This window comes from Nipponia nippon, unplaced genomic scaffold, assembly GCF_047370975.1.
Source record: "Nipponia nippon isolate SJK-2023a ecotype South Korea unplaced genomic scaffold, ASM4737097v1 scaffold_2, whole genome shotgun sequence".
Classification (NCBI taxonomy): Eukaryota; Metazoa; Chordata; class Aves; order Pelecaniformes; family Threskiornithidae; genus Nipponia; species Nipponia nippon.
The window spans coordinates 2,472,711-2,493,502 of NW_028262336.1; the positions used below are offsets into that span (position 1 = coordinate 2,472,711).

Below are 20,792 nucleotides of genomic sequence, written 5' to 3' on the forward strand. Positions count from 1 at the left end.
AGAAACAAACAAAAACTCAAATACATATTCTTCTCAGATGGCTTTGAGCTGTGCCTTGACAAATTCCTAACAATTTATCGTGCTTCTAAGGGTATGTTTTACTCTTCCAGTTGTTCTCAGATGTACATGTTGGCAGCTGTTACTGAAATTAAAGTTCCTTTATGACTCCATGATATAAAGCAGTGTGTCTTCCATGGTCCACATACTTGTGTCCGTTTTGGCTTTACAGTTACACCTGTTACATTATTAATATCTCAGGGACTAGAACTGCTCTAGAAATTAATTTTTACTTTAACCAAGTAGGAGAACTTTTCTGTGCTTTCCAAAACCTGTATCAGAAAGTCTAACCAACCGGTAAATTAGTGGAGACAGTTTTGCAAAAGCTTGATCTGCAATTTTCAGTTTCTAGCTGATCACAAGCCAGGGACCAGCAACTTGAAGAAGTTACTTTTGCCCATAACTGAAGTACTTCTATCACAGGACAGTCCTTTCGAAAGGAGGGATGACATTTCAAAAGCAAATTCTGAATTTCTGTTATGGAATACTTAGCACAGATTAATACAGGAATCACAGGACCATGTGCATCAGAAATGCACAGCGTTTAATCTTGAACATCTTCCACAAAGCTCTATGAGAAGCTTTTTTTGGCATAAAAACATGTGAGTGGGGGAGGCCATATGAGTTCAGAAATGGGTCACCATTGCCCTCTGCAAAATGACTAACCTAGCTTATTTCAGATCATTAGCTAACTATTGGCAGAATATTTTAGGCAACCATCAGAGGTTTGTTTGATCCAGTGGTCTCACAGACCAGCAAGGGTATGAGTTATGTCCAGGTTCTCAACCTGAGCCAAATTTAAGTCCAATCTACTGCATATAACACTTTTCATGACCAATCATTTTCCATTAACTCAGTCATTCCTCCCTTTTATATTCTGCTTCTTCCACAGGATGATGGGTGATATGTAGAGAACATGAGTGGCACCAGGTCTGCCATGTTTTCCTGCACTGTTTTCTCTTTTGTCCTGTTCCTCCGACTTTCTCCATGGAAAATTAACACTAGTTCATTCAACTGTAGTGGCTTCCAATTCCCAAGGCATTTCATGAAACACTGCTTTAGTTCTTGTTACCATTTTCTAGGGCACTGCCCCAAAAAGAGTCACTACCTTCTGGTCTAAAGATCTGTTCATTTCTTTTTCAGAACTATGTCTTGAAAAATTGGTCTTTTGTCTACTCTGCTTACTTTGACCACTTCTCTCAAAGTCACTCCTGCTATGCACTCATGAGAGGTTTATGAGTTATCTTCTCAGGTCCCTTGGCAAGGGAGGTTGAATGGAGATCATAATTCTGGTGAGAGAGCTGGGCTGAACTGTTTAAAGAAGCAGAATGGGCAATATGGAAGTGAAGGGTTAAATGCAGTGCAGGTTTAATCAAAACAGGAGATAGCTTCCATTACAGAGCAAATGAGAGGAGAGAGTAATAAGAATAAGACAAGAATGATAACATACTGAGAGCTGCAGGAATAGCCTTGGAAGACTCTCTAAACACAAAATAGCTGTGCTGCTTCCATGCTACCTAGTGGATGAAGTAATGCTGTAGCTCTTGTTTCAATGTGGATTCTGTCCATAGCCACAAGAAGTCCTGATGACCTAATTTCAACAAGTTTAGGTAGGTATTTAAAGAGCATGAGCATGGAAGGTGGTGTAGGGAGTTGCCAAACAGCACTCAGCATAACACACAGCAATTGTGTGGTATAAACAAACTCTAGACAAACAAATTCCCTTACCATTAAAATTCTGTCAGGAGGACATCTAAGTTCCTCCTCTTCTTCCAGAAGGCTTTTTACTATTTCGTTTAAAATGTCCTCAGTCCATTTTTGGTGTTTTAATAAAAACTCTGAAAGACAGAGCGTATCCATATTAGTGCATACAGCTCGCGGCTATGTGTCTGCAAGTTATTTTGGAGGACAGGATTAAAATCCAAAGCAAACTTGACAAATTCACATGGACGTGGTCTGGAAAATAGGATGCAATTCAGTAAGAATAAATACTAGGTTCTACAGTTAGATGTAAATAATGGATATATTTGCATAGAATGAGTAACAGTTCTATCGATAACCGTTCTGCAGAGAAAGGTCTGAGAGTTGCAATGGATCACAAGCTATACCTAAGTCAACAATGCCATCTTGCTGTGAGAAGGGCAAAGACTACATTGAGGTGAATAAACATGAGTATAGCCTGCTAAATATGTGAAGTTATTTTCCATTCAGTGCTGGTAGGGCCTCACTTGGAGTATTGTGTCCAGTTATGGATGCTGCACTGCAAGAAAAATGTGGGTCACACTGGAGAGTTCTAAGGAAAGCACGAAGAAAAATCAGACGTCTAGAAAACTTGACTGGTGGGGAAAGATTAAAAGGCTTGGTTTGGGTTTGTTTGATGTAGAGTTGAGAAACAGAATAGCCTTCTGTAAAGAGCTAAAGGGACACCACCATCTCTTATGCTACCCATGTAATCAGAAGAAATAATCCGAAGTAAACTAATTTTTTGCAAGAGAGATTCAGGCTAACCAATAGGAAAATGTCAGTAAGGTTAGTCAAGGTAAAGTACTAGAATAGAGTGCCAGGAAACCTCCAGTCCTGGAAATTTTTTAAATCGGTTATGTTAACAGTTTTCTCTAACGATGTAGACATAATTGATTTTTTTTTTTTTTAACCGTTAGACAGGAGGAAGTAAATGACAACTGAGCGTGACTTCTACTCCATGATCCTGTCGCTACGATCTTAGGGTATTGAGGATAGCCTTAATTACCCAGTGATACTGTGTAAAGTAACTATAAAATGTACATCATCCTTTATGCTGAAAAACAGGTGGCAAAGCATCGGCCAATTTTTCCCTGTATTTCTATTCCTAAAAATTGAAAACATGGGGTAATACCAGGACGAGTCCTCTCTGTTACCTCTGTCTGCAACCCAAAACTGTTTTCATCTTATGACGACAGGCATAGCGTAGTTCATTGTCACATAGCTTTTTGGGCGGATGACGTCAAAGGGTCTATTGTTGTATTTTTTCCAAATGTTCCAGGGTCTTCAGACATTCCTTAGGTCAACCTCATCCTTTCTAGTCATCAGAACAGTTTCCACTACAGAGAGAATTACACATTTTGACTACTAAACATTCCTTCCTGTCCCCTTCTCGGGTCAGCGCTGTATCTGCAGCAGACTGGAAGTACTGCTTTACTTACCTTTTGTGCTCTTTTAGTGATTATAGGTAAAATAATTGATGTGCAATTTCAAGAATTATTTCACGCTATTCTGCTTCACGTTATCCATTTATTGTCATCTTGACGCTGTGTACAAAGTAGCATAATCACTCAGCAAAATGAATAAAGTTAGGAAGGGTTGTTCTTCAAGGGTTAATATAGAGGAATGAAAGAAGAGAGTGTAATCGAAGAAAATAAGCTAATGTTTCCACTTCAGAATCTACAAGCTCTCAAAATGTTAAAAATGAATGATAGAAAGCACTCCTTTTTTTTAAATGTTTTGTTACAACTGAAATCTCTAGCCTAATTTTTTTCTTTATTCTTTTAAAATGTGGAATAAAACTAATTTGTATTTCATTCCATAGATGGAAATGGAAGAATCAGCGTTCCAAACACAAGTGATGTCAAATGCTATTGCTTTCCCAAGTTTGAACGTCTCCTGTCCCAATGGACTAGTATTAACTTTCCTTGGTGAAAGTTTTGGAGGTTAGTTTTCCGAGCCGCTGCAAAGTAAGGAATTTTAAAAGAAGTTACAATTACAGGAGAAAATTATTTCTGCCTTGATGGGTTTAGATGTAACAATATGAATTTTTTCAATGTCTCCAAGTCTGTCATAATGTCTATTTAATAGTATTTGCAACATAAATAATGTGTTTTACTTCAAACAAATGTAAAATCTAGAATTGCAAGTTGTTGGACATAACAGATTGGGGGCAGGGCAGCAGCAACCCTAAAAAGCACTTGGGAGTCATGTCAGATAATCAGTTGAATATGCATGTATATTGGAATATTAAAGAAAACAGAGAAAATTCAATTCATGAACGCGCATATATATATATATATATATATCTATATCTATATCAAGGAATCTTGAGCGACAACAGGAAGCTTGTTATGTTACCTATATCTGCACCTCCTTTGCAATCAATCGTATGTATTGGTTTTAAGTCCACAAGACAAGATGTTCATATTTTGAAAGATTCAGGGGAGAATGACAATAATGATTGAAGCATTGGAAGAGATATCTTATAGTGAGCTTATGCACCAGAGAACTTAATTTAATTACCAAAGAAAAGGTCAAAGGAGTGACTGATGCAAGTCTGGAAGTACAAAGGAAACAGAATTTTGGTGATAGCCTGTAAACAGAGAGCTTGTAAACACAGTATACAAAAAGGTATTACAGATTTGAGGGGCTTGAAACTGAAAAGTAGTACTTTGTGCTAGATTTAAGTTATACTCATTTTTTAATGGTAAGAATCATTAACAAAACTAACCCAGGCTGTGATGGACTCTCTGCTACTGGATATTTTACAGTCAGGTTTTGTTGCCTTTCTAAAAGATACGATCAGTTTCAAACAGGAATTACTTCACATAAGTCCTTTGGTTTATGCCATCCGGTACATACAGAAAACACGGTCATAATAAGGCTTTCTGCCCTTATTGAATTTCCTTTTGAAGACCGGTAGGCTATATAGATACTTGTAGTTTGTGCGTGACATCCCTCTGCAACGATTCCGTTTCCCAGTGTTTTTGAAAACTAGCATGAGGTTCATCTTTGCATACTATAAACTGTAGTAAATCTTGGATTTTTGTAGTCACACCATTAGGTTTTGAAGCAGAAAAGTGTGAATTTTGCTGTTGTCACCCGGTCAGTTTTAAAAACGGCTACCTACAGGTGTCATTTAATACCGATGTATAACAAATCTGTCCAGCCCAGGCTGTATTGGAGCTATTGAGTATGTGAAAATAGATCAGCACAACTGCAGAGGTGCCCATATCCAGGAATAAACCAGATTTATCACACACACCAAGTACATGCTAGCAGTAAATCCAACGTATCCTATGCATGAGCTGTTGCATAAAAAAACCCCAGCAGAATCATTTGTCTTCCTGGCAACTAATGAAATGACATACCTCTTAGAAAGCAGCCAAGTGGTAAGTCTACTGTGTATAAATTAATAAAAAATAAGAAATTTATATTAAATAGCATTAATAAATGTAGTACGGTACACAAGGATCCGGCACAAATTTATAATCATGTGAGAGAGGAATGTCTTGATGGTTTTTTGGTTGTTTGGGTTTTTTTTGGCCACGTGGACCTGAATTGCTAGTAAAAGTTTCCCTCCTCTTTCTTCTTGGACATGTCTTTCCTTTTAATATCAAAATCACAGAATCATAGAACAGCCCAGGTTGGAAGGGACCTCAAAACATCACCTGGTCCAACCTTTTGTGGAAAAGGGAGCCTAGATGAGATTATCTGGCACCCTGTCCAATTGCATCTTGAAAACCTACGGCAATGGGGTCTCTACCACGTCCCTGGGGATGTTGTTCCAGTGAATGATTGTTCTCACCGTAAAAAATTTCTTATATTGAGATGAAACCTCTCCCAGTACAACTTGTGCCCATTGTCCCCTGTCTTCTCCATGTAGCTCCTTGTGAAGAGAGAGCCTCTGTTCTCTTTGTAACTGCCCTTTAAGTGCTGGAACACCGTGGTGAGGTCCCCGCTGAGCCTTCTCCAGGAAGAAGAGACCTAACTCCTTCAATCTTTCCTCATAGACAGACTTACTAGCCATTTGATCATCTCTGTGGCCCTCCTTTGGACCGTCTCCAGTCTGTCCATGTCTGTCTTGAATTGTGGGGACCAGAACTGGACACAGTACTCCAAGCGTAGCCTGACAAATGCCGAGTAGAGTGGGATGATCACATCTCTGTCTCTGCTAATAATGCCCCTGTGGGTGTAGCCAGCTTGGCACGTTTTGCCAGTTTAGAGTGAATGTGCTCAGATCGGTCTGGTATGAAGTAAAGAGGATGCAGAGGGTTTTCAAACATACATATTTTGGCAAGGAGCATGAGTTGAAATGCTGAAAAGTTGAGGTGACCAGAGCAATTACGGACACATACATGTGGTCTCTTGATACAGCTACCATAATTATACTCATTAGCACACTCAAAACACTGTCATAATTTAATCTAAGAGCCTTATTTGTTCAAGTAGACAAAATATCTAACTTGGTGAAACTCCGTAACTATTTTCACCTTTGTGGGCAGTTAGGAAATTCCTCTCACCTAATGTCAGTCTTCCGAAAGTTCAGCATCCATAATAAATCCATCTTCAGATTTCCCTTGTTTTCATTTGGAAAGACAGACACCTCCACAGGAGGATGCAGAATTTCTGAGTAGATGACTGCTTTGAAACAGAGCCTGTCCCTTACTCTGTGGATTACAGAGGAAGCCAAGGAGGGTTACTCTTACTCACCTAAAGTTTCATACCTTCTGTAGACATGCAGAATGATGCTGGGTGTTAGCACTGTTTGAATGTGTGCTACACAGTATTAAGTAATGCAGAATTTGTTTTCAGATTCGAAAGGTGAAGCCACTACAGCTGAAGCTGAGAAAGAGATGGCAAAGAAAAGTGAGGCCAAAGCAGATGAAGCAAAGGAGGAAGAGGTTACAGAAAGTGGAGAGAAGGAACATGAGGTTACAGAAGGTGAAATAAAGCACAAAGACACCAGAAGAGAACAGGCCAAGCAGCCTGCTGTGGAAATTCTGGTTAGGCAGAGTTATCCCCAAAAGGTAAAGAACTCTCGCCTTTATACATCTGTGGCAAGGCAAGCAGAACAAGAGGTGTCAAGAGTCATCACCACTCAAGGAACTGTTATAAAGTACATGATGGATGGATCTACCCAGGTATGTTTAGTACATGTCACTGAAAGCAGCCTGCGTGTGTGATTACCCTTGAACTTGTGCTTGTCAACTGAGATAGAGAAGTGTCCAGTTTGTAGATGAAGAAGTTAAGTAACCACTGAGTTATGCAGCCATGTCAAGACTAAAATGCTCTTGACTTTGTTCAGAATCGGAACTTAAGGCAAATAGACAGCTTTAATGATGAAAATTTTAGGCATGTGAAGATTTTAGGCAACTTTTGGATTAGGAAATAGCCAAATATGGTTTTGAGTATTACATTCCTGGACTTAAACATCTGAAGTATGGGCTAGTTGGACTTTTGAGTATTTTTGGCAGCACAAAAGCATCCATATATTTTTTCAGTCATCTAAACAATCATATGGGATCCAGAAAAGACCTGAATTCTTCTTCAGTCCTGAAGACACCTTTAGGTATCCTAAATTTTCATTAAAAAGACTTTATATTCCTAAGTACCTTCTTTGTTTACACATATTTAGGTCGCCCAGAATTCTGGTACCTTTCAGGTGCTATAGGCTAGATACCATCTTTGCAGATACTGTAATCAATCTACAAGCCACTATCTTTTTAAAGCAAAGAGTTTATGTGTAGTTAGCAAACAGATAAAGAGAGGAGTCCTCTGTTTTGACTCAGAAACTGCCAAAATAATTCCTCACGTTTTTTTTTCTAAGTAGACCACAACTCCTGGTACAAGTTCTTTACGTTCATTCATTACATTGGATCTTAAACCATTTAGCCAGGATTTCTGAGAAACATATCCATTCCAAAAGTATGCAAAGAAGCTAGCTGCTGTATGTCTATATATTCTCAACACACTCTCTTCTGACAGAAGAATATAGGTCTTGCGTGCCTAGCATAATTGTACCATAGTCTCTGTATAAGCAGTTTATGAGTGTGTCCTTTATATTAACTTAATATTTGTGACTCATCTAGAATGTATTGCATATAGACAAGCATTCAAAAAAGAAGAAATAGTGAATTACCTTACAGTAACTGTAACTCTGGAGATGTTTCTATATGTTGTCCGTTTGTTTTCCACATTGTACTGTCTTCTGCCTAGAACATCCGTACTGTATTTGTAATGAATTCAGGGACAATTATTCCCTGTGGCACAGGGAAGAATTGGGTGTAATGGACAATAGATCTCAGAAACCAGCTATAATAAGATAAATAACCATGACTTCTTTTTGTTAGCTGTCTTGATGGATAAAAAATTAACAGCAATCCTAGATATGTGGAATACCTGAATACAGATCAATATGGTGATACAGATGCATTACTACTGCTACAAAAAAAGTCATCAGCATTTGACCACTTAAATAGTCGAAGAATAATCTTTACTGTTTACTTTTACAATGCCTGTTTGTTACTAGAGTCCTCATTAATTATGTATGTAAACTGCAGCAATTAGCAGTCCTTTCTTTTTGAGACAGCTTCTTTATTTCTTGTATTCATTCTGCAAGTCTCTTACTTTTTTCCACTCTATCACCCACAATATTCTAGCGACTACTACATTTGCGACACATTCTTTTGAGACTTTCTATTGGTGTTTGAAGTGATTTTAACCTCTAGTATGTCCTTGATTGCTGTAGATTCTGTTTGCTGATGGCACAGTGAGTACAAGTCCTGATTCTGGCCCCGTCTTGCCACCACCTACAATTCCAGATAACCAGCAACCGTTACCAGACTCAGAGCCTTCACCCGAGACCACCACTAAGAAAGGTAAAGTTTCCAGTGTTTTGGACAGATTTAAAGTTAGTAGGGCTGATGATACTTAATAAAGGGCATATTTCTTTAGACTGATAATTCTGCTAGCGTGAAAATGCAATTTTATCTGTACTGAGCTGCTGCACACTGCTCGTTTGTTACCTTCATATCAAATAATTTCTCTCCTACTCCAGATTTCTTTTTCTCCTAACATGCTAGGACTCTAAAAGGGTAAGAACTACATTGGTAGCAAAGTGATTCAACACAAAGTATTTTAAAAGAAATCCTTGTAACTACGGTAGTGTCAAATCCTTACTTATGCGTTACACAGGTTTTTTGTCTTGGTATTGAGAAATGCTTCTCTCGCAGAGGACTTGCTATATTTTTCTTTCTCATTGTATGTATTCCAAAGCACCTACTATTTGTCATTAATAATTGGTTGTATGGACTTGTGGTCTGTCCCAATATAACCATTTTTACATTATTTTGTTTGGCTGAGAAAGAACCAAATAAAAGTTTACTTCATACCTCAGAGTGTAGTCCAAGATCACTGTCAGTTTTACTTGGTGGAAAGAATAATTATGACCTGTCATAATATTAACATATAATTTATTGGAAGTTGCTGCCAAAGAGAAAAGTCTCTCAAAAAGGAGACTTTCAAGTCATCAGGTCCAGTCCTTGTTCTTAGGATGTTTCTTAGGAGAACTAGAAGGATGTTTGAGAACTTCCCTGACAAACCATCTTCTAATTTTCAGTGTTAGTATCTCTGTATACCCTTTATTCCTTATCCTTTATTTATGATCACGTTTTCCCCCACCTTTCCTCTCCACTGCTTAGTCTTGACAAATTTATAGTGAAAAGTTTCATGTCTTTGTGGCTGGTTTTTTTGGCTATTTTGGGGTTTGGTTTTTTTTTTGCTATGATGCATATGCTGTAAGCCTTTTGGACTCCTCTCTGGACTGTGCTATTGTCTTTTGCATACACTTAGACTAAGTTCCTTTTCTTGAATATGGGAGAACTCTATCACATTCGTAATAAGATCTCACCATTACCTTTCACAACGGAATCTTCATCCCTTTTCTTCTGATGCGCCATAGGGTTGTGTTTGCCTTTCTTGTCACCTTGTTTTCACACCGATCACTTGTAGTCATTCTCTATGGATGATACCTCCAGGTCTTTCTTTTTTTCTACTGTTACAAACTTATCTGAAGCGTAAATTATTTTTACTCCTTTTTGCATTAAATTTCATTCTAATAGGCTGTATCAAATTTCTATTACTTTAATCTTCAAGCTTGTGGGACAGTTTTGGATGCTTTTTTTTCTGTAGTCCATTCAGATTTTCTTCTGCATTGATAGTCCCTTCCAAAGTCATGTCATAATCAGATGTTGTTAGCGTGATGTTTACTTTTTCTGTGTCATTAATGAACACATTAAATAAGATTAGTTCAAGGGCACACCTTTGAGTAACAGCAATTGTAATTTTTCTCCAGCCTGATAAATAGTTCTTCTTTCAATTCTGTCAAAACCAATACTCACAGAAACTCTTCACTTTATTGATTTTGTCTTTTGCCTTAGAGAATACCAAGTCTGATACAGAAATTTTTGTTTCTGCAGGAAAAGGCAGTGACAGAAACAGTATATCACACCCAAACAAAGATGAGTTGTTTGAAAATATTGCGCAGGGTCTGGTTAATTCTGAGCAACCTAAGGAGAACCAGGCAGGAACCTGGATAACAACTACTCCATCAGGCATTCGAGTGGGCACTGAGGGAGCAAAGAGAATGGATCTGAAGCCACTCTTAATCTATCAGGCAACTGACCCAGCTGATGGAACGGTATGACTATTTTTGTGTTGTTATAGCACTGTCTACTAAGCTAAGAGACAGGGCTGCCGTCATATAAGTTGTAGGATCTGTTCCTTGAACGTATACCCTACAGGTTGTGTTACACTGTTACTAATACAAAAGCTTTGGATTTTGAGGAAAATGCGAGTCCTCGGTCTCTGAAGTAGATAAAGTTGCAGTAGTCTAGCTTCATCAGAGTTGCAGTACGTAATGCCTTGTTTTACTGTTGTTGCTGTTACAAGTATCGCCGAGCTAATATAAATGAGTATTCCTTCATTCTTCCAGGTTATGACTGTACGAGACGATGAAGTGGTAATTGTTGAGAAGCTGGATGGTAGCAGAGTAGTAGATCATGCTGATGGCACTAGGATCACGACTTTTTATCAAAACTGTAAAGCACTTTTTGTACCAGAGGATAGCGAGGAAACAGGTAAAATCAAAAGGGGAGCACTTATCTCTGCTCTATCTTGTGAAGCAGACAATTGTCAAAATATACTAAAGAAGGCTCATGCCAATAGCCTAGATAACAAATCCACTAGTGCAGTCTACGCTCAGTTTGTCTGCTTGGTCTTTTTTTCATCAGTATTCAGTGCAAAAACTACATTGTAGCAAACAAGCAAATTTCCTTCTTTCCATGGATATACTTACATGACCCACTTTTCCCATGAGACAACGGTGCCTGAGTATGTCTAGTATGTTGGTTGCCTGCTCTCCACCTACCCTGATATAACAAGCAAGTTGATTTGAGGCTTAACTGAAGAGGTGTATAAGGACCAAGGCATCCTCATATTCCCCAGTGAGGCCGTGGACACACCCACCTCAGAGGTATTCAAAATTTGATCAAATACGGCTGTGGAAAATGCCACATCTAGTAGCAGTGAAGCTACATTTGCCTGAAACGAGTGGGACTAACGGTCACCTGTGTTTCTTCTGGCTGACAGTATATTCTGTACGCTTAGTTCAGTTGCTGGGTAAGCTCTGTAATTAACATGAAGTGTGTATTTACTGTGTGGGTGTCAGGACTGTCCTGTTCAAACACAGCAGAAAGTTCTGGTTGTGGAACACCTCCCTGTGGGATTTTAAAAATCAAAACAATGACCTTGAACTGGTCTGTCTATTCAATGGGAAGGCAATGGCCAAATTAACATGCCAGTTTGATTTGTTTTCCCTGACTTCTGCTGCTGAAAAGGAATTTCTTCACATCTTAGAGCTTGTATCACAGGTATAAAAAATTTTAGTAGTCCCACTTGTATGTTACAAATATCCAGATCATTACGGTTAGTACTGTACTTGATAAATTAGAGAGTACTCTCCTGACCACACCAGCCACAGATAGTTACAGATGTTTTTTGCTGTTGGATTTTCCTGTATTTAGTGCACAGTCCAAAAATTTGAAGGTTGCATATTGTTTACCTAACATAAAATTATGTGATAAAGGAAGTTATGAAGCCTGAGGGTCTTTTACTGAGGAGATAAAGGTCCAGCCTTATGGGAGAAAAAGCAAATTGAATCCTAAGACTTTTCCATGGTTCATGTGCTCCTGTCTAGTTGTTCTGTATTAATTCTTAGATGAACCCTCGGAAGCCATCACAAGGAAGGTGAAATCTGTGCAAGTAGAGAATCCTGAGTTTGCTACCGTTATAACAAATTGTGAGGATGGTACCTGTCGTACTGTCTTTGGAGATGGGACATCTATTATAGCAAAGCCACAGGGAACATATCAGGTGGGAATTATTTTTAGTTTGTGACAGTGAAATGTATCTTTGTGTTCCAAGATCCCTGCCATGAGCATCTCTCACCTTGACTATTTTAACTCCCTTCTCTACGGCCTTCACGTATCCTGTGATTCTCCCTCTTTTATACTCTGCCAATATTTAGATATTAGAAGTCCTAGTCAACTGAAGGTGGCAAATGTTGTCCTAATTTTCAAGAAGGGTAAGAAGGAAGACCCTGGTAATTACAGGCCTGTCAGTCTCTCTTCAGTGCCTGGTAAAATTGTGGAGAAGGTTATTCTGGGAGTTATTGAAAAACACCTGAGAGACAATACAGTCATTGGTCATAGCCAGGACGGGTTCACAAGGGGAAAGTCCTGCTTAACTAACTTGATTTCCTTTTATGACAGTGTCACCCATTTGGTTGACCAAGGGAAGTCAGTAGGGTTTTTTTGTTTTAGCAAAGCTTTTGATACTGTCTCTCATGGTATCCCTCTGGACAAAATGTCCGGCACACAGCTAGACCAAGTCCATAATACGTTGGGTGAGCAATTGGCTGATGGGTCAGGCTCAAAGAGTTATAGTAAATGGGATTACATGAGGCTGGCAGCCAGTCACCAGTGGGGTTCCGCAGGGTTCAATTTTAGAGCCAGTGCTCTTTAACATTTTTATAAATGATCTGGATGTAGGAATTGAATGTACATTAAGTAAGTTTGATGATGATACTGAACTAGGAGGAGCTGTGGACTCCCTCGAGGGTAGAGAGGCCTTACAAAGAGATAGGGATAGACTAGACAACTGGGCAATCACCAACTGCATGAAATTTAACAAGATCAAGTGCCAGATTCTTCACCTGGGATGGGGTAATCCTGGTTATACATACAAACTGGGGGACGAGAAGCTGGAGACCAGCCCTGCGGAAAGAGATGTGGGTGTTTGGGTGGATGGCAAGTTGAATATGAGTCAACAGTGTGTCCTGGTGGCAAAAAGGGCCAACCATGTCCTGGGGTGCATCAAGCACAGCATAGCTAGCCGGTCGAGGGAGGTGATTGTCCCACTCTACACTGCAATGGTGTGGTCCCACCTCAAGTACTGTGTGCAGTTTTGGGCACCTCGATATAAGGAGGACATCAAACTATTAGAGTGTGTCCAGAGGAGGGCAACCAAGATGGTGAAAGGTCTCGAAGGCAAGACTTATGAGGAGCGGCTGAGGTGACTTGGTTTGTTCAGGTTGGAGAAGGCTGAGGGGTGACCTCATTGCAGTCTAAACTTCCTCAAGGGGGGCAGCGGAGGGGGACATGCTGATCTGCTCTCTCTGGTGACCAGTGGTAGGACGCGAGGCAATGGAATGAAACTGCATCAGGGGAAGTTCAGATTGGATATTAGGAAAAGGTTCTTCACTGAGGTGGTGGTTGGTCACTGGCACAGGCTCCCTAGGGAAGTGGTCATGGTACCAAGCCTGTCAGAGTTCAAGGAGCATCTGGACGATGCTCTCAAGTCATACAGTTTAGATTTAGGTAGTCCTGTGAGGAGCAGGGAGTTGGACTCGATAATCCTTATGGGTCCCTTCCAACTTGAGATATTCTACGATTCTATGGTATTTCCTAACAACTGCATATTTAAATATTAATATTCAAATCACAAGCTTAAATTTCCTGAAGTTAAAGAAAATATTACAGAGACTAACATCAGCCTAACTCCTGGACCTCATCTTCCTTCTTCCTCTCTCTAGTCCCTCAAAACTGGATGATTCAGTAGTAAAGGTCTGAGAGCTCTCCTCTTGATTTGCATCTGTTCTTCATTTTCATGGTACTTCTAAACTGAAGATTTCACCTTTCAGGACTGAACCTTTTCCCTTCTTACTGTGATAGGTTTTACCCATCAAGACAGGCTCTCTTTTCATTGATGAAGATTGCTCAGCAGTTTATACCCATGAAGTTTACGATTTCATCAGCAAGAAAGAAGAGAAACAAGCAGGGAGATACATTATGAAACACACTTCCAGCACTATTTGTGAGATGATGGATCCTGAAGGAAATCTTTTCAAGGTAAAATACATGGAAGGAAACAAGTTTCTGCATTTTAACTAATCTTATAAACATCTCTCAAAGTCAGCTGGTAGCCTGGTAGTACTTATTCCGAAAGTAGCCTAGCTAGCCAGAAGGAACAGCTCCTGAATCAGGTCTCTGAAATGTTCTTGATGATGTAATGGGTTTCCCTTTTTTGGTATTTCCCCCTTTTTAGAGAGATTAAGATAAAACACATGGTCTACGGTTTACCTCACCTGTAGTTACCTTAATTAGCATGACTTGCCTTATAGCAAAAAATCATCTCAGCAAATGAGGATTAAAAATGAGAGAGGATATTGGCTTTTCAGAAGGTCCATAGACGTGCTGTAATCTGCCTGGTAAGGCAAATATTGTTGTAAAAGGAATGATTCAGTCTTTAAAGTCATACTGATTGTGCTGTGATCTTTTCACACCTAAGAGATATTTTTGAGTTAGGTTAGTACTTAGTTTTGAGTTCAGAAAACATCGTCTAAGCCTCTGTGACCTACGTACTGTTTTCTAATTAAAGGTTCTAATAAAAGATTCTAAATGCGACATCCTTAGAGTACGCTTTCTGTTGTTGCAATGGTAATCATTACCATTGTCCCAGATGCCTGTGAAAGAGCACTGAGGTTCTGCTGGACATATACATTATAATACAGTTTTTAACCTGATTTCCTAGGCTGAAGAAGCAGTGCTTATATAAATCTATGCTGTCTGTCAGTCTCCCTAACAAATTTTGAACTAATCAACAGAGGGTTAGAAATTTCAAAGATACCAAGTTCCTACAAAATCAATGCAATTCAGAGCAGCACAGAAGTTGCTCGGCATCAGCGTCAGCACGTCCTGCTGTTTCTCAGCTGATACTTAGGGCACGAAGGAAGGAGGCTGAGGCGGCTGTGGGGCAGTTGAAGGTATTGCAGGAGCACTGGTCGCAGGGGATGTGGATGGGGGGCTGTAGTAAGAAAGGTGAGATTAATGGTTGGTAGGGATGGCAACGAGGTGCGGGTGTGATAGGATTGGCTCTTCCTCTGCCCTAGTCACACCTGAGAGTACAGAGAAATGGGCGCGGACTGGGTGTGTCAGGTTCAGTTCATGGACTGCCCTTTGAATCACTCTGGTTTAAACTGTGTCTTCCCAAGGCATCTCTCCTTCAACTGACTGCACTAGGAATTTGAGGTATTATTATACCTTGTGTGCATATGTCAGTGGCACGTAAGTTAATAATGACACGAAGGAAATACTGTAGAAATTTACTCAGTATTATCATAAGATTATCTGAGACCGTATTTTTGAAGTGAAAAAATGCCTAAAAAGGGACCCCTCTATACATATATACCTATAGGTATATATAAAAATATATAATCTGTATCTATATCTATTTATATTTCTTCATATATCAACATATATATAGATGTGTATATATTTATACATATGTATATACACCAGGTATATATAGGTAGATGGATAAATATATATAATGCATATATATATAATTTATATCTCTTTATATGTCAACAAGTATATAAAGGTGTGTGTATAGGGGTATATATTTATACATACATTCACCTATATACCTATATACATACACACATCTGTATGTATATACACATTTCTATATGTATACACACATTTATATTTATATATACACCTATATGTGAGTATATGTATGTACTATGTAATTATTAACTAACATATTAGCATATAGACATGTATATAAATTTGTATATATTTGTGTGTACCTCTGTGTATAGGTGTATATCCATAGATACATACATACCTCGCAGAGGTACATCAGTACCTGAGTATACGGTTACCTGGCTTGACCAGCAAGTGAGTATTTTTGTGTGAAGTTGCCTATTGATGCCTGCAGCTATATATGTTGAAGATGGAATGTCACAGATGGCCCTGTGTGACGACTAACAATCCTTGAGCATTTATTAAAAATCAGCATGTGATACTAGCATTTATGATATAGCACATCTTTCTAGAAATGCTTGTTTTGCCTTTTTCACTATCTTTTCAGTTTTCTTTGTTTTTTTTTCCTGTGAATTCCAGGTTGCTCATCCTGAAATATGTTTTTTCTGTCTCTTTCACTGGGCTAGGTCATGTTACAGTTCAGCAGCAAGTTACTCTTTTAAAGGTATCATGTAACTCAATTCATTTTGTATAATTTCTATTATAGGTCATGGCTGATGGCAGCACATCTGTGTGTGTTCCTAGCAGTGGCTCTGATGACAAGGAAGACAGAAGTTCAGCATCAGCACTCCCAGAAGTTAACAAACCTATCACTTATGATGAGCATGCCCCCAGGTAAACTACGCTGGATTCATGCGTTTACACTTTCTTTCTTCACTACACTGTATTTGTACAGGGTTTGTAGATTTGCACTTCCTTTGTTCAGTACTCTGTATTTGCACATTTGATGTCGTCATCTTGGAGTTCCGTTTTCTTGTGTCATCACAGTACTTTTGCATTTTTGTCATCTAGAAAAGAATGCAATTTGAAAGCCATTGGATTTGATCAGTGTGGTGGGTTGACCTCAGCCAGCTGCCAAATGCCCACCCAGCTGCTCTCTCACTCCCCCTCCTTAAAAGGACAAGGTGGGAAAATAAGGCGCAAAAGGTCGTGGATCAGGATAAAGGCAGGGAGATCACTTTCCGATTACCGTCACAGGCAAAACAGACTCAACTTGGGGAAAATTAATTTAATTTATTACCAATTAAAATAGAGTTGGATGGTGAGAAACAAAGATGAAAAGTAAAACACCTCCCCCCATCCCCTCTTTTTCTCAGGCTCAACATCAACTGCCTCATTCCTGACCCCTCTACCTCCTCCCCACTCCAGCAGCGCAGGGAATGGGAGGTTGCAATCAGTCCATAACAGCTCCTCTCTGCTGCTCCTTCCTTCTTACACTTTTCCCCTGCTCTATCATGGATCCTTCCCATGGGCTGCCGTCCTTTTGGTTAAACCTGCTCCAGCATGGGCTCTCAACGGGCTGCAGTTCCTTCAGGAAATATTCGCCTGCACCAGCGTGACCCTGTCCACAGGCTGCAGGGGAATACCTGTTCCACCGTGGTCTCCTCCACAGGCTGCAACGTGGATGTCTGCTCCACCATGGTCCTCTCCACAGGCTGCAAGGGAATCTCTGCTCTGGCACCAGGAGCTCCTCTTCCCCCTCCTCCTTCTCTGACCTTGGTGTCTGCAGGGCTGTTTCTCATATTTTTTCCCTCGCTTGTCACTGCCTGTGGGGCATTTTGCCCTTTCTTACACACGCTTTCCCTGAGGTGCCGTGGTCTTGGCTGAGGGTCTCAGCTGTGTCCTGTGGTGGGTCTGTTGGAGCCAGCTGGGACCGTCTGTGTCCAGCACAGGGCAGCCCCTGCCCTCTCCTCGCAGAGGCCACCCTGCATACCCCCACTGCCAACAGCTTGCCTCCTATGCTCAATACAATCCAATGTGTGTGGCTGGCTGTATAGGTTCTTCGTCATCTACGTGGATGGTTCTGGAACTGAGCTCCTGCGGAGCAGGGATGTACACAAGTATCTTGCCGAAGCCTGTAGTGATCCCGCTGCTGCTGTCTTGCAGGATCCTGTGCAAGAATGTCCGGGTAGGAAAATTTTATTTCTTTTCCAACAAAATAATAACAGAAATAATTACAAAGGTGGGGTCAGAAGTGTCAAAACTCTTATTTGGACAGGAAATTTGAAAATGTTTCTCCCCATGTAGAGAGGTGCCCACACTTCTGGCACTGAAGCACGGGGAAGAGGAGCTTCTGGAAAAGTCTGGGAAGCAGAGCATTAACTGAATGACACTGTAAAGGGATAAGCAAACAAACAACTGGCATATCTTTATCCACTCTCAGACACGCAAACAAAAGCGATGACCAAATGCATAGTTCTCTGTGTATTTACCATCAAAAAACACTGAATGTATCACAGTCTTCATTAATCATATACCTCCATTTATCAATGAAGACAATGATACTCTGATGTTGACTAGTCTGGCTGTTGGAAAAGATAAATATATGTTACTAAGAAGCTGGAAAAAAATGACTGAAATAGGGGATGCCGAAAGTACATGGCACCAACCACCTCGTAGTAGCAACACAAGAAGTTATATGCTGAAATGATTGGTTCTCATTGTAAAGTTCGTTGGAGATGCTGTTTCTATAAAATACACTGTGGCATAACAGGTAGATCCTAAGAAAATAAATATATCTTTAAAAAGACAGGAACACATGGATGTCCTGGATATGGGGGGTGATAAGGATAGTTTGCTTCAAGCTGTAAAGTACTAAGACATTCTTCTCAGAGATTTATATCATAAGCATGGGGAACAGGTTTCCCACCTACTATTCTTACCAGGGTTTTGCACATTTTAAAATGCTGCTTCTATTCACACTAATAACCAGTTCCCCGTTTTATAAACTGAACGAAATAATTTTGCCATGGGAAAAGGAAAAGAGAAAGGGCACTGAGGGAGACGGAGAGATAGGGAAGGTGGAAAGACCAGGAAGATGGAGAAGATAGATACCCAGTGAAAATCCCAGTCCTGCTCGCAACCAGCAGTCATTTCTAATAGTAGCAAGTCTGCTTTTCCGGACTTCGTACTCTATCTTTATCAATACTAGCTTTATTTGCCTTGATACCAAGGCTCTGCAATTTTGTATCATTGTGACAAAGCACCTCAGTGGTCATATCCATTTTGAAGGCCACCTATGGGGTAGATAATAGTAGATTAAGTAGATTTTTGGGGTTGGGTTGGAAAAAATATTTTGAAGAACATTAATATTAATCAGAACAATAAAAAAAGATTATAATCTCTAATGGAATCCATCCAGTGATCAGATTGTGAACTATAAAATACAGTGAAGAATTACGCATGTTCTGAATATGACGTACTTCTGAGATTAGTATTCAGTAAACATGGGTCGATGGTCTGCTCTTCTTTGTTTGGGATACTCCACACACTATACAACTGAGCTGTTACCCAATAGTCAAAGCAAGTAGCATAGGCAGTCTGTTGTTGAACGTGGTCTGAGTAATCTGAACTTGTCCAACTATTCTATAATCACCTCAGTGATCTGAACTCATCCAGCTTCTATAATCACCTCAGTTATCTGATATTATCCGTAGCCACAAGCATCGCATTTTCACATGGAGTTTTACCACTTAATAATAAGGTTTTTTTTATGCTTAGGTAAGTATATTTTTCTGGACGTCTGAGACACTTGACCATCATTTTTGGATTTGAACTGATTCTTAGCAAAATGTGTCTTCGAACCAGGTGTTTTCAGTATTACTGTCCTCCGCCCTTTGGCTGAAGCCTCCCCCTGGGTAATGAAGAAAGAACCAGAGAGTATTGTTCCTCCAAACCTTCAGTCAAGGACCCGGGACACATTTTCTTCTCCTGAGGTATAATTGTTTCAAAATTGTCTTTTGCCGCTTAAGCAATAGATGTTTGTCACGGGGGGGGGGGGGGGGGGGGCGGGGAATGGAGCTCTAAACAATGTGACGTTGTTAAGTCCAGTTTATTAAGCAGGCAAAGCAGGGGGCAGGCTATGTCAGGAAAAACCTTGGGCTGCTTCTGCTCTCAGTAAGGCGATATGGCAATTTTAAGGGGAGTTCATCTTGCCAGATGAAGAAGTTTTAGAATAGATAAATTGTGCCCAAGAATCTACTGACTTTATTGTCTAGATCTATGATGCTATAAGGAGAGCTTGCGCTTTTCAGCTGAGACACACGTTGCTGATATCTGCATTTAATTAGTAATATAAGTAGCCTCTTGCTCTTTTTGCTTGTTCTGGTCCATGTTCAGAGGAAGATCACGGGTCCCTCAGTCAGAACACCTGTTTGGAGGGGTCTCTGCATTGGATCCAAAGAGAAGACGTGCTTGCCAGTACCTGTGAGAAAATGTCCTAATAAACTGCAAATCCGTCAGCTATTCCAGTATAAGCCACTCAGTGATGAACTAAGAGAAAAGCTGCAGCTTTCCCTCAAGGTAGTGCAATCACGTTTATTCATTCTTCCAGTGAGCAATAGAGAACAGACAAATTGGGTGACATGAATTTACAGCATAACCCTGGGACAAAAATTCTGCTACTTTTGAAGAACAATCAGCACTTCATATGTAGACAGGTGCTCTAAGAAAAGTGTATTTCTGAAGCAGCTCAACTGTTTTCACTCATCTCTTGTGGAACCTTCTTTTCTGTGCAAATATGTGGTATCCAGTCCAGTACACATCACAGGTAGACAGTACACTAACAAATAGTTTCCTTTCTGTCAATATTGATATCTGTTACTTTGCTTTTACTTTGCTTAGGGTTTGTTTTCCTTCCCAAAGCCTTAAAAACTTAAATCTATGAAGCTGTACAAGAATTTCTAACCCACCATAATTCTACAGTTAACTTGCTGACCAGGTCACTGAGACACACTCCCGTTTTGGTTACGTATTTGTTTTCATAAATCAGTACAGAACGTTTCCAGGTTCAAGGCTGAGTTCTGTCACTCTATCCCTGTCTAG

The 20,792-nt window shown here is 39.9% G+C and overlaps 1 protein-coding gene across 1 annotated transcript in view; it reads left to right on the forward strand.

Moving 5' to 3' along the window:
• The window catches only part of SPAG17 (sperm associated antigen 17), a 111,012-nt gene that overhangs the window by 68,156 nt on the left and 22,064 nt on the right, over positions 1–20,792 (forward strand). Inside the window, exons 26-36 of the mRNA XM_087756878.1 lie at positions 3,623–3,743; positions 6,616–6,944; positions 8,552–8,681; positions 10,281–10,501; positions 10,796–10,940; positions 12,080–12,234; positions 14,094–14,270; positions 16,456–16,583; positions 17,747–17,877; positions 19,557–19,684; positions 20,088–20,270. Coding sequence (XP_087613004.1) covers positions 3,623–3,743; positions 6,616–6,944; positions 8,552–8,681; positions 10,281–10,501; positions 10,796–10,940; positions 12,080–12,234; positions 14,094–14,270; positions 16,456–16,583; positions 17,747–17,877; positions 19,557–19,684; positions 20,088–20,270 — 1,848 coding nt within the window. The remainder of the gene's footprint in view (positions 1–3,622; positions 3,744–6,615; positions 6,945–8,551; positions 8,682–10,280; positions 10,502–10,795; positions 10,941–12,079; positions 12,235–14,093; positions 14,271–16,455; positions 16,584–17,746; positions 17,878–19,556; positions 19,685–20,087; positions 20,271–20,792) is intronic.